At 46.1% G+C, this 13,916-nt stretch overlaps 1 protein-coding gene across 6 annotated transcripts in view; it reads right to left on the bottom strand.

The window, feature by feature from the left end:
* The window catches only part of NPAS2 (neuronal PAS domain protein 2), a 108,655-nt gene extending 97,158 nt beyond the window's left edge, over positions 1 to 11,497 (bottom strand). For 2 of the 6 annotated variants that reach the window (XM_072932660.1, XM_072932664.1), the window contains exon 1: positions 9,981 to 11,491. In XM_072932660.1, coding sequence (XP_072788761.1) covers positions 9,981 to 10,270 — 290 coding nt within the window. In that variant the 5' untranslated portion in view covers positions 10,271 to 11,491. Of the gene's footprint in view, positions 1 to 9,980 lie in introns of all 6 variants that reach the window. The other 4 variants (XM_072932671.1, XM_072932661.1, XM_072932668.1 and 1 more) reach the window with 4 other exon arrangements.
* Positions 11,498 to 13,916: the final 2,419 nt, after the last annotated feature.

The raw sequence follows: 13,916 nt of genomic DNA, 5'->3' as shown, positions 1-13,916 counted from the left end.
TTGTGCACAAGAATAATTGATTAAATCAGCACAAGTGTAACTGATTATACACTCTAACAAAACTACTGAAGAATTCAGAAGCAAAACCAGCAGTACTGTGAATTGTACCCAATTTTTATGCTTACATCTCCTATATGGAATCCCCTCTTAATAATACAGTAGCAAATTTGAAATGTGTCATCACCTCATACCACTGGATATCATAGATTTTGAATGTAACCTAAATTTTTCAACACTGTTACATAATTTTTTTTTAAGATGTCTCTTTAAACTTTTTCATTAAAGGAAAACATTTACATAGAGGAATATTTAAACACTCACAACTTACAAAGAATGTCAGCCCTCTTTCATTAACCAGAGCAATGACCCTCTAATAGTTTCACACTGAGAAAAAATATGCACAGAAATATGCCAAGTCTAATGCCAATTAGGACTTTGAAAAATTATATTATAGACTGGTCAAATGAAATGTGAAATTCAGACTTAAAAATTGAACTTACATCCTTCAGTCTTCTGAAAATCATCTATTTTTAATGGAAATAGAAAAGCTATCTTTATCAAATTTCTCATTCAGTTGACAACAATAAATCTATTGTTCACATGTAGTGGAAATGGGTCTTTGGAAGAGGAGGGTTTTAAGAAAATCAAACAGAAATTGCATCAAAGAAGAAATGCGTCTTCAACCGTCATTACTCTCTATATATAGCCTGTAGTTTTTGATTCATTTTAGTTTTGCCAGAATAACAGGCAATTTGGAACCATGAAAATGTTTTTTTATCATTCCCATAAGAGAAAATGTATTTGCTTGTTTAAGGGAGAATAAGAGAGGTTAGTGTTATGTCTTTTACTTTAAGAAGTATGTCTGCAGGGATCCAGATGCTGAGAAGCAGAAAGCTGGTAACTTTAGCTTGAAATGCTACACTATGCATTAAGAAGCCATATACCTACTATTTATTTCACAAGCATGAATTAGGTCTTGGGAAAAAGAACACAACCTTCAGTCGGACTTGCAAGAAAATAACAATACTTGGCACTCTCCAAATGCTTTCCATTTGAAAAATGCAATTAAGAGGTAGCAGGGTGGGGGGGTACGCTAACCACTGTGCAGGAAACCAATGGAGCCAGGACATCCAGGGAGAGCTCCAAAGCCATCAGGTGTTGCACAGCTGGAAGCAAAGTGACAAGGTACTGCCTGGTGTATCCTAACCACAGAGATGGATCAACACCCAAAAGAACCCTTACTGTAGCTCCTCTTCCTGTCAATGGCTTATTTAGCATCCCAGACCCCCCTGCTTCGTGCCCCCCTCTGACACCTGGTTATGACTGGCACCCAGAATTGTTCATACCCTACAATACTCTGTAAAGCTGTCCTAGTTTACAGATCAGAGAAGTGATGCACAGAAAGCATTATGTATATGGTCTAAGCTCATAACATTGCACAGTAGAAGAATTATGAATAAAACCCATTTCTCTGGAGATTTCCAGTTTTGTCACCCTCTAACAAAACCCATTTTACGCAGACTTCAAAATCCAAGAGTATCTTTTTCTGACTGCAATAAGATGCCACATATTTATTTTATCAGTCCAAAACTCAATTTGCTAAAACCCTGCATCAATACTTCAGAAGAAATTCTCAGATTCTACCCAGAAGAAGAGGAAGGATTACTGAGATGAATATTGTGCAAATAAATGTCTGCCTGGATCACCAATCTTACAAACTGCTGCTTAGCCCTAAGGCAAGTACCTTAAAATAAGCACCTGTATATAGAAGGGGTCTAAACAAGCTAAATTAAATTCCTGGAAACATGTATGATGTAGATCAACTTTTTACAGTGCTGTAGTCAGTGAAGGTGAGAATAACAGACTGAACAAGAGTGTGAGACAGTAAGAGGAGTGAATAAAAGAGAGGAGGGCAAGGTGGAAAGTAGAAGGTGCAAAGACCTGAGAGAAGTAAAAAGAAGAAAGATCCTAGAAAAGGAAGCTAAAGATTCAAAACCAGAAATATAAAAGGAGAGGGAAGAGTTAGAATACAAGGCGAGATAAAAATTGAAAATTAAATTTAAAAAAAATCAAACCGAGAAAGTGAGTAAGTTTAGACCTTTCAGAAACTCGAGTCAGTAATTCTCTGTAAGCCAAACTCTCCTTGATTTCAGTGGGAGTTTTGCCTTAATGAGGACAGCAGGACAGGCACCAAATGCAGCTTCATTTCTTATACTTGAATAACAGCAAGATATAACAAGATATTCTGTTGCTGAAAAAGATGATGCATTTTTGAATAAATATGGATGTTAGAAGCCAGGCAGTATAAATGTAATTGCTAGAACGAGCTGAGTTACATCAGTGTGTGTCAGCTGACAATAAGGTCCTTTGTGCTGGGAAGAAAGAAAAAAGATGAAAAAAAATGACTGGTGCCACTCTACAAACAGTCAAATTAAAGGCCCAGAATTATTCCAGCAAAGCTTCCATCGACTTCAGTGACAGCCCAGAAACAAAGAAGATTCTTCAGGCCTTTTTCTAAAAAAATATAAATACAGGAATGACTATGAGTGACCTATTTATTTTTCATCAGTTTTGCTCTTGCTGAAATTGTTGGAAATGCACCCAGCTGCTTTACAGAACTATTGTTTGATTAGGCTGTTTATATGAAACTATCTTTCCCAAATATTGTATTACTATATGGAAAAAAAAAAAAAGCATTAAAAAGTACTGGAGAATAAAATATTTTCCTCATCTTCATAACCAAAAATAAAGCAAATTATAACATCTCGTTGCTTATCTGATGAACAGGATGAAGATTTTGCCTAAGTAAATAGTGGCCTTAATGGTCCACTTAGAAATCATATAGCTGTCTTTCCCTTTATAAATTATAAAATAAAGGAACCCTCGCTGGAAGTGTAACTGGAAGGTGGGTATGTCTAATGCAAAGCCTCCAATTTAAAAGCTTTTCCTGTTTAATATGTCAAAACCAGGAACAGACCAAATACTCCAAGTAAAATCCATAGAATAACCAATTAAAACACCGAGGCAGATATTTTGCATGAGAATTAGAAATAACAGAGAAATAACCTATCTCTAGCTGATCATGCTGCACACAGTATTTATTACTGACTAGATTTTGCAAGCATGCCATTCTTATGTGTAATATGGAAAATATGTCAATTCCCCCAAAGTATTAATGAGAGTGTCCCACCCAAACCAATAAGTCTAGGACATGTTCAAAGTCAGATTTATTCAGCCACTGACTCAATCAGATAACCAGGAATGCTCAGGTTTTGCACAGTTACATCCACCTGTTGATTTAGAGATTACAGGTGAAAGCTGCCTTTTTAAAATGGTCCTCCAGCTTAAAAATTTGACACACCTAACAGAGGGAATCAAGAGAAAAACAATCTGGTCTGCTTATCAATGATAAAAGGATAAAAAAATGATCACACTCAATTATTACTGTTTGCACGGCTAACATTATGCTTAAAGAAATTCATTGCCATCTGCAAGCCTGTTAAAATTGATTACAATTTTGTTGTGCCTGTTTTCTTCCCAATGGTTGAATAGCATTGTCTGTTTTTAAAGGAAAAAACCCCAAAGCTGCTTGAATAATGAATTGCTTATCCCTTGATAGAACAAACCATAGTGATGAACTTTAAGAATGGTTACCAAATTAGAAATGAGAGTGAAAAACAAGTATTTTCCTGTTCCAGGCTTTGTTTTTAATGTCTTTTTTTTTTTTTTTAACTAGATTGAGTGCTGATTACAGAAAATTCAAGGCTACCCAGACATCAGGCTGCTCAATTGACCGGAAAGTTTGATGACTTCTCTACAAAGTGATGTCCATGCATGAAATTAAGTCAGTATCGCTGGTTCTAGATAATTTAAGGGGGGAGAGAGGAAAAGGTTAATATTGCTTATTAAATAATGTTAAATGAGATCAAACAAGACATGCAGGATTCAGGAGGGCTCTTGGAGTTCCGTTTGTTTCCCCAGGCTGCTTATGCAACCTTGTTTGTGCAGGCAGTGCAAGGGCCTGCCATTTTATTACATAAGGTAGCCCAAAAATATACAGCTAGGCGTTGTGAGCTCCATTAAGTGCTGTATCGGAGTTTTTGTATCGGTTAGTGTCTGGAAATTTTAGGATGCTACCAGAAGGGCTTAAGACATTGCTAAGTTTGGTATTGTTGTTTTAATAGCAATAAACCTCATCCAAAAGCCAGCAAAACACCATCAGTGTGAGCTGTGCTTTGACCATTGCTTAAGTGGACAGCAGTACAGCCTTCGGTTTAGCACAGCTGTCGTAAATGCAATCCATGGCTTTAAAATCTGCCTTTCAGATGATTAAGCAAATTGTCTGTTTTAATAAACAGCAGTCAACACAACATTTCTGTTTTAACCAGTGCTTAAATTCAGTGGATAGTGAAGAAATTTAATTCCCAGTCCTCTCAGTTCAGAAGATCAAAGCCTGGTCTCGTAGAGACAGATGAAACTCTAACTACAGCAACACCTCATCAGAGAAGATGCCCAATCTTGGCCCAAATGCTCTCCCTGACACTGGGCAGCAGAGAAGGCTGGGGAAGCCTGTGTCAGGGGGCATGTAGCAGTATTACAGTCTCCCAGCAGGGACTTCTTCAGCCAGGCATTATATCTTGTTATTCAATGCCTTCAGGTGGGATTGCTTCCCTGAATGAACTGCCTTCTGAACCTACTTGAACCCAAGAAGCTAATCCTCACCATGACTGCAGAGCTCCACAACAGGACACCAAGGAGGGCGCTCAAGCAGTGTACTCTGCTTTTTGTGGTACAGTTCTGGACCATGCCTTGGCTCTTCTTTGGAGCATTTAAACTAGCTCCTCCCAGCCAGCCTGTTCCATGGCAGATGTGCTGTAATGGGGCCAGCCCTGAGCAGGGAAGGTACAAGCCACCAGCAGCATCTTGGCCTTGGGAACAGAGCGGGGCTGGCCCACTTTATTTTGCAGAGCAGACAAAGGGAGACTACCTGGCTCAGCAGCCCCTCTCAGCCATGGTCAGACACAGGTGCTGAGGAGCAAGTACAAGAACAAGTCAAAACAGTGGTGGCATTTCTTCAGGATACTCACCAAGCTTCCAAAATATGCAGCTCAAAACTTCCTATGCCAGAGGCAGTGGTTTTAAGTTTAATAGCCCTTGATGGATTTCTCTTCCATGAACTCATCCAGTCACCTCATTAGCTGATGTAACCTCTCAGCATCCACATCCTGTGGTGAGGAGCTCAGCAGTCTGACCATGCTATGTGAAGAGCAATCTCCTTTTGTTTCCACTCCTGCAACCGCCTGCCCAGTGCCCTCTGCTGCTATGGCTGTGATCAGTCATTCCTGGTTTGCCTTCTCCATGCTTTGCTTAATTTTACAGATGTTTGTTGCATCACTTTATCAGCACTGTCAGTCCTGACACTGTTTCTCTGATCACCTTTGCTACATCCCTCCAAACTTTCTCTCTTACCATTATCCATCTCTGATGTGGGGGAATCAACAGCACAGGACACTGTATATATAATGTGTATAGCACATTACAGCTGCTACAGTGAAATCAAGATTATTTTTTTATTATTTTCCATCCTTTTAAAAACAATCTTAATGTTCTATTTCCCTTTGGTTTTTAACTCACACCTGCACATTGCATTGATTTTTTTTTTTCCCTGAGGTGTCCATGGAAGATTTTGTCTAAGCTTTGGCACCTTTGGTGACCTGTAGCCATTAATTTCTATGATTATAGATATATTTTCTTCTATTTATTTTCAAACTGACGTGCATATTACATTTATATCACATGAATATACTCAAGGAGAAAGGGTGATTGAAATGTCCCAGTAGATGACACTGTCATGCCAGCACTGCCTGTACATTTTGAAATTAGAGGTTTCATACCTGAACTTCCAAATTTCCAAATCTGAGTTCTGATCTCAAACGTACATACATGTCCTCTAAATTTTTTTCCCGTATCATCATTCCACTTGGCTAGAAATCTTCTATTTTATGCAGATCCCTAAGAATAGTAGTAAAACAGATGAAAAGCACCTTCTGTCATAATCAGGCTAGCAGAAGCCCAGCTGTTTTACACAGACTTGTGCCCAAGCAGGAGAAGGTCAGATAATCACCCTATTCCCACCATTTACATGGTCATTTTTGGAGTATCTTGATGCTCAAGGCATGCTACCTGCCACAAAGACACAGGAGAAAGAGGTGGCATTGCCTCAAAGTGCTTGCAGCTAAAGGAGAGGACAAGAAACAGCAGGCAGATGGGGTACTATAATACTGGTATTATAGTATGGCAATACTATTTCCTAGTAACAAATGTCCAAGCTCACCAGTGACCTAAGTTTTGTGAGAGCTTCATTTTACTGAAGTGACAGGTGGATTTTCAGACCAGAGCAGGATTAAAACTAGCACTGGGGATGCATAAGACTATTCTTCCCAAACGTGGCAGGCATCCTGCAATAAACACTGATTCCTGCCATGATCCTTGGATAAAGTGATAAAGCAAGAGAATGTCTTTACCAAAATCGTTACCAAAGTAATTAAAGCCAACATTTTTGTTGGACTGAGCTGTGCCTCATGGTTTGCCTTCAGGGGGAAGAGACACAGGAAGAGAAGCATAAAAGCATTATTTATCCCTCTGCCCCCAAAATGTATGTTGAATTTATATGGACGAGGCCAAGAAAGCAATTCCACTAAATCCCTCAATCTAACCTGCTAACATCCCTGGGCCACCACAAGATAAATGCAAGGAGCAGAGAACGAACCACATCTGCAGCTTCTCAGCTCCTTATTCAGAGCATGAGCCTACATGACCCACATCTCTTGTCACCTCCTTGCCTTTTCTGCCTTGCAGCTCTTGTATTGTTGAATTCAGCTGGCAATATACTGTTTTACACACACACACACACACACATATATATATATAATGTATGTATGTATATGTATATATTCTGTGTCCCATAGCATGTCACAATAGCTTTAGACCCTCCCAAAAAACAGCAATAGCAAAAGCAGCACTGCATAAATAAATCCACCACCATCTACGCATTCTGCTTAAATGCTATTACATGCTGTTTCCTTTTCAAACTTCAGCAGTCAGACTCATAAAATCAGTCTATCAGCTGATGCAGATTACCCACTGAATTAAATTAGCTAAAATAATACAAATATTTACATGACCTCAGCCTACCTTTTCAAGAAGTCTTATTAAGATCAAGGACCAACAGACAGTTAAGCCAAATCCAGGAAAATTATCATTTTATACAGATAATGATCCTTCTGCAAAATCTGCAATTCAAGTGCATCTCCCCTAAGAGCCTAGACACAAAACTAAAAACACAAATGGAAGTTACCTAAGTTCATCTAACACAGAAAGAAAGCAATTAAATGCACATAAAATGTGTATTTAGCTGTTATTTTTAACTGTGTGACATTTACCAATCCAGGGAAGAGACAAAGAAGCAGAGGCAGGGGCTGAAACACAGAGCAGGCAGTGTGGGGAGGAAAATGAAAAGGATGAAAAAGCACTAGTACCATGTTCTGGTTATTGAAAGAATGGAAACCACTGTGTTTTTGCATGCTCAGATGTCCTGTCCCTGTACACAAGTGTCAAGTTCCTCCTTTCCACTATTCCTTCTCTTGGCCTGGGTTTACCACCTCTATCTACTGTTCTCTGCACCTTGTTCCCAAGATTTGTCATCCATGACCCCACAAATCCTTTGTCCCAATTCTCTATTCTTCAGTTTCTCCATGTATCCATCACCAGTACTTCTCAGAAGTGGGACAGTTCTAGTACCACAATTTCTTGTCACCATGCAAGTGAATTAAACAGTCTCCTGCTCCACTCTTCCACTGCATCACCAGGCACACTCTGCCACTGAAGGCACAGTTGAGAAAGTCTTCTATTCTCCTTCCTGCACTTACTGTAGAAGCAACACCTTGGAAGAATAACTGGGGGAAAAGTCCATTCAGCCCATCAGCCACCAACTGGAGTGCTCTCATCCTGAGAGCAGTTGCTCAGCTCCTAACAGTGCTGGGATGTTCAGCATGCCTTGTGCTGAGAGCATCTTCAAGCAAGTGCAACAGTCAAGCCCTCAACAAGTCTTCTCCCAAGAGCACATGCCTGGAGCATTGTGATAAAATTATACTGGAGAGAAATTCTGGAAGATTCTCAGAGGATCAACAAAAGGCGCACCCCCATCACAAGATGCTCCCAAGCAAAATATCTTTTCCTTGATTCAAAACATGATGCCACAAGAATTTAAATCTGAAAGAAAGTGGTTCTTAGCACAGTGAAAAAAATTCAGATTCCCAGATCAAGGTCTCCTAATGCAGGATGTATACCTAAACCATTTTCATCAAATACATGGTCAAAGAACAAGTTTTTATCTTACCATGTTCTCAGAAATAACCAAACCATTTAATCTGAAACTTCCCAAAGACAGTCTGCCTTCAGCAAGCACTCATCCTGGAAAATACCAGCCTAGGCTCAAGCTTAGGAAATGCATAATCACCTGACAGCAGAGCATTGTACTAGAAAGCACTAGCTAATTTTAACTGTAGACAACATTGCTGCCTACGATAAAAGAAACAGCTCCTTCAAGGGCTCTTGCATGCTTCAGTGTAGAGATTTGGGCAAAAAAAAATCATAATTCTGTGGATTCAACCTTGCTAATGTGCAGGAAAGCACCTTTATTTGTGAAGGAAAACTAATTTAGGAAAGCTCACTGAAGACCCAGGCTTTGGAGCACACAAATGCTGCCAGCTTGGGGAATCACCCTGATGTCACATACCTAGTTCTAGAAAACCTTCATTTTCACATCTTCAGTGAAATAATGTGCAGTCTGGCAATCACATTCTCCAAATACTCCTGGGCATCTCTTCAGAGCAACCCTGTGTTCATATTCATCTACTGAAATGTATGCAGGATTGGGCCCTCCACCAGCTCTCAGAATCAGATGTGCATCAGTGGATGAGCTGGCTATGTCTGGACACTGTGAACTCTAATTATTTAGTACCACCAAACAAATTAAACCCACACTTTAGTGCATTAACATCTCACACTAGGATAAATTAGATAATTTTCCACTTCAAGAGGCAACCACTTGTTGAACTGAATGCTCAGGTTGGCTGTGCCCATCCGAGAGATCCCTACAGCCCTTCTGGAGGTTTAGCGCCATGAAAAAATCCAAGTTCCTCTGCTGGCTGTAACGCTTATAACCGCTAATTATTTCTGAGTCACTTGAGTGAAAGTAAGCTGCCATCCTGTAGACAGCTAAGGAGTAGGGAGCAAAGTTTCTGGATGAGCGTGCTTGTTAATTGACAAATCAAGCTAGTGACCACAGAGGAAAACACCACGGCACAACTCCGCGTGAATCCGGTGGTGCCGTTCAGCCGTGTATTTAAGGTTTACCCCGTGCCACACACGGATGCAAACACGCGGGAAGGGAGTTCTGCGCAGGGCTGCTGCAGCAGCAGGGCTCTCCCAGCGCACGGCACAACCTCTGCTCCCCCCAGGAGCTTTCACCCATTCCAAATCCCCACTGCTCCTACTGGAAGTTTTCCTTGAGCAAACACCGCCCGCTCGCATCGCAGACCCTGTTCCTGTCTAGCTTATAGGAACCCCCAAAGTCAGGAAATGTCCAACCACACCAAAACGAGATGGCGAGGAGGACTGCTTAGGGGGCAACTTATTTTCCAAACGGAGGGGCCCGGCCGGGACAGACACGCCGCACATAAGCGCGCTCCCCACGGAAACTTTCCCGCGGCAGAGCCATGCCACCCCGCACCACCGGGCGCGTCCGTGACCCCCGCAGAGCGGGGGGCACCGCGGAGCTGACCCCGGCCGCCGCCGCGGGGGTCACGCTGGCCGACCATCCCGCGTGGGTCCCCCGGCGGGCGCCCCTCGGGCGGGTGTCGCGAGTGGGCGCCCCACGGGACGGAGGCAGGGGTCGGGGCCGCACGGCCGCGCGTTACCTGGGGTGCCGGTGCTGCGGGAGCGCGGCGGGGAAGCCCCAGCCGCCGCCGCCGCTGCTGCTGCTGTCCGCGGTGGCCACCTGGGCGCGGGAACCGCCGCCGGTACTGGTGCCGCCGAGCTGGATGCCGCCGCTTTTCCGGTGCCTCCCGGTGCCGTTGCGGCAGCGGCCGCTGCTGCTCCAGCCGCGCAGGAGGCCGGCCTCGGGAGCCGGCAAACTCTTCCTCGCCGACGAGGAGCCGGGGACGCTGCCCGCCTCCTGCCTGCCGCCGGTGCCGGTGCCCTGTCTCATGGTGCGCGGGGCCGCCGCATGCCGCTCTGCCGCCGCCCCGGGCGCCGCGGGACCCACGCGCGCCGGGGCCAGGGGCTCCGCCGGCACCGGGAGGCCGCCGGGAGCCCGGGCTGCTGCGGGGGAGTGCGGAGGCCAGAGGCCGGGGGGGTTGCTGGCTGGGGCTCCTGCTGGGGCATTAAGTTGGACGCGCGGCCTGGAGAGGCAGGGCGGGCGCGGGGGCTGCGGGGCCGATAGTTCTCCGCGAAGTTGGAGCCCGGCGGGCGAGGCGGGGGCATCCTCTCCGCCGGCCCTTCATCGCCGCCCGCCGCCGCCTCCCCTGGCCTGCCCCCGCCGCGGGGCCACCGCCCCGCGCCCTCAGCGGGCGGCGCTGCGGGGGCGCGCCCCGCGCCCCGCGCCCATGGGCGCAGCCGCGGCGCCGGCGGCAGAGGATCTCCCGTGCCGGTTTCTTCCGCTGCTCGTAGCCTTCTCCGGCAGGGAGCGGGGGGAGCTGGGGGGAGTGGGGGCCAGGGGGAGCCCAAACGCGAGGTTGTTGCTCAAAATGGGTCAGGGAGGGGAAAAGAGACCCCGGCGCTAGGCGCCCCCCTACCCGCGGTGGGCGCCGGGAGGGCCGGGTTGGGGCGGTGGGTAGCGAGAGGGCTGCGGAGGAGCTCTCCCGCCCCAGCTCCTGTGCACAAGTGCAGGGAATGTTCCACTGACCTACATATTTTTCCAAACATACGTGACCTTTTTTTTTTTCTCTCTCTCTCTCGTTCTGTGGGAGGAGACAGGCGAGGATCCAAGAAAAGGAGAAGCTGGAAAGAGAACGAAAGGGGAAGCAGGGGAAAAAAAATCCTCAACCAAAGAGCCAGCCCCGCATCAAGGATGGTTTCACACCGCCGCCGCGAGCGAACCCCGGCGTGCCCACGTTTACATATGTCTGTAGCGATATCCCCGCTCCGCAGCGGCGGACGCCTCGGTAGCCTGACCCCGGGAGCCCCCGGCGGCACCGCCGGCCCCGCGGGCCGGACTGCGCCCGGTGCCCGGCCCTGGCAGCCGGGGCGATCCGCGGGACCCTGCGCGGCTCCGCTCGGCGGGCTCGGGACACGCTCCCCGCTCGGCCTCCGCGCCGAGGGGAGAATCCTGCGCCCTGTCCGTGCCCGCTGTCCCGGCGGTGGTGGCAGCGGGAACCGGGCCTGAGCGGGGCACGGCACCGCGCTGCCCGGGGCAGGCCCACGGCCTCGCCGGGCACAGACAGGAGCTCCCGATCTGGTTATGCAACGGCGCACAGGCAATTGGAGCAAAACCTTGACAGAGAGCGCTTTTTTTTTTTTTTTTTTCTCTTGTTTCAAAGTAGGTCATTCTTTTTATTCTCTATTTTGTCTTTTTTTTTTTTTTTTTTTTTTTTTTTTTTTCTTTCTTTAATACTCGTCCTGCAAAGTGACCAGTAAGAGAGAAGGCGGTGTGGTGTGTTGGAGCCCGATAGGAGCTGGCGATCGGAACCTTGCTCTTGCCTCGACGGGCACTCCTGCCGGCTTCTGGCGGCACCTCCGGAGTTCCGGAGTTGCCCTTCTTTTCCCAGGAAGACAGAAGTGCCGGGGAGCGGGGTCACGGCTCGGGCAGAGCCCGCCGCCTTCCCGCCGTTCTCGGCCGCGCTCCCCGAGCCTCCCCCGGCTCAGCCCCGGGAGCCGCGTCCCCCGGGCCCCGCCGGCTATTGCCCCCTTGCCTGCTGTCGCCCTCGCACTGCTTTTGTACCCGGGGCTTGTTGGCACTGCTGGCAGACACCTCTCACCGGCAGAAGGGTTTTTTCCCGGCGATACAGTATTTGCTTTCAGGAGAGTTGTATTTTTTCCTGTTCAGAGGAGGAGTTTGTTGCGGGGGGTAAAGCCCCCGTATCGCGGTGCAAGCAGTGTCTCTACCAAAAGGCCTGACTGCACAGCCATGCCTCTTTCCATAGAGTTTGTGTGGTGGGCCAGGCGCTGTTTCCCCGTGCCCGCCGATGCCTCCTTCGGTAAGGACACGTTAATCCTTGCAAAATATCCACCAGCAGAGAACACTGCCCACTCCGGGTGTGCGTGTGTGGGTGCAGCATGTGGACTGATGGTTGCTCCAGCTACCTGGCTCCTGCAGGGAGCTGTGCTGCTTCTCCCACTATCTTCCCCACCCGGCTCACCCAGTTATCCTGCTGTGATGTTCACCTCCTGCCATACACCTTATCCAGCCAGTTATTTGATCCAATTCAATCCCCAATGCAAATATGAGTAATTACAAAGTATGGAAAAATGTTGTGCTCCTTTGCTGAGCACTTTTACACCATACTTTGTACAAAAGGCATGACTAATGTCGAAAGGGTAACGTTGTTTACTTTTAACCAAGATTAAATACAAAACTTCAAAAAGCTCCTCCCTTCCTTTGGATGAAACCCAGCATTTTTTCCCATTTGGAAATTGTCAAACAGTGGTTAAACAATCCTTTGGCAAACAAGTAGTGCCTGAGGGAATAAAGCATCAGATACATGGGGAGTGGAATAAAAGACATTTCTGTTCCTGAGGTACTTTTCTTGTGTTGCACAATGAAGTATAACATGAAATCTTCAAGGCTTGTAAGGTTAGAGAAAAGGAACTTCCCATGATTATATACACTACACGATTTGATATTCCAGTCCTTTTGAAAACCTACCAAAATCCTTTCCCCAGACCAACACTGTGCTTTCAGAAGCTGGGAAACCAAGTACCTTAAGGAAAATACCAGGTTGAGAAATGCAATCAGAGACACACAGGGGCTCATGTACAAAATTACATCTCTATCATACTGTGTTTTTACATCTTCCCTGTGAATTTCCAAGGACACCGTCGCACAAGTGAACAAGTGAGACTGGTTGAGGTTTGTTTCTTAATTCATTCCCTAGGTTACCAGAGTAAACTTTAATTAGGGCAACAAAGAGCAGAGCGGCTGAGGGTGAGGCAGGCTTTTCCCAGCTCATACCTGAATCCCGTTGTGAAATACCAGCCATTCAAAACACAAAGCCTTTCTCTCCATCCAGTGACACACGGAAAATAACCAAATGCTGTCAATCCCATGTTTGGGTTGGAAATTAACCAAAGGGTTATGCTAGATGCTTCACGTAAGAACTTTAGGCAAGGAGCCCAGCGTTCAATTTTAAAGAATGAAATCTTTTAATAATAATGAAATATTAGTAAGCAGCTTTTCAGACACCAGGAGCCTGTGATCCAAAGACACAATCCCTTTTGTTTCGACTAGAATAGGCTGGCCAACCTTCACAGCCCGAAACAAGGCAACAGGGTTTTCAATAGGCCGTGAACCACGGGCTAGGTGTCTCCCAGGGAGGAGGACCAAGGGGAAGAGCCTGAGAGGACAGCAGCACCCCAGGGACCTGGCTGCTCCATTGTGGCAAGACCATGGGAGGGATTTGGTGTTGGGTGTAAGTTCAACCCATACACACTGCGTTTAACTCTGTTGGTTTGATTTCTCTTGCTGCCAGGAGTTAAATTTATGAGGTGCTGCCACTGCAAGGCACAAGAGCTACTCTGGACATCGCTTGGCTCCAGAGTCAGAGCCTGGTCACCACAATCTGGAAGCAGAGGTCTCCCAAGTACCTAAAGGGGGCCTACAGGAGAGCAGAGTCACTTTGCAAGAGCGTGTAGTGATA

Source organism: Taeniopygia guttata, chromosome 1, assembly GCF_048771995.1.
Source record: "Taeniopygia guttata chromosome 1, bTaeGut7.mat, whole genome shotgun sequence".
Lineage (NCBI taxonomy): Eukaryota > Metazoa > Chordata > Aves > Passeriformes > Estrildidae > Taeniopygia > Taeniopygia guttata.
Note: the sequence above shows the minus strand (reverse complement) of the source record. Positions and strands in the feature narration are given on the sequence as shown.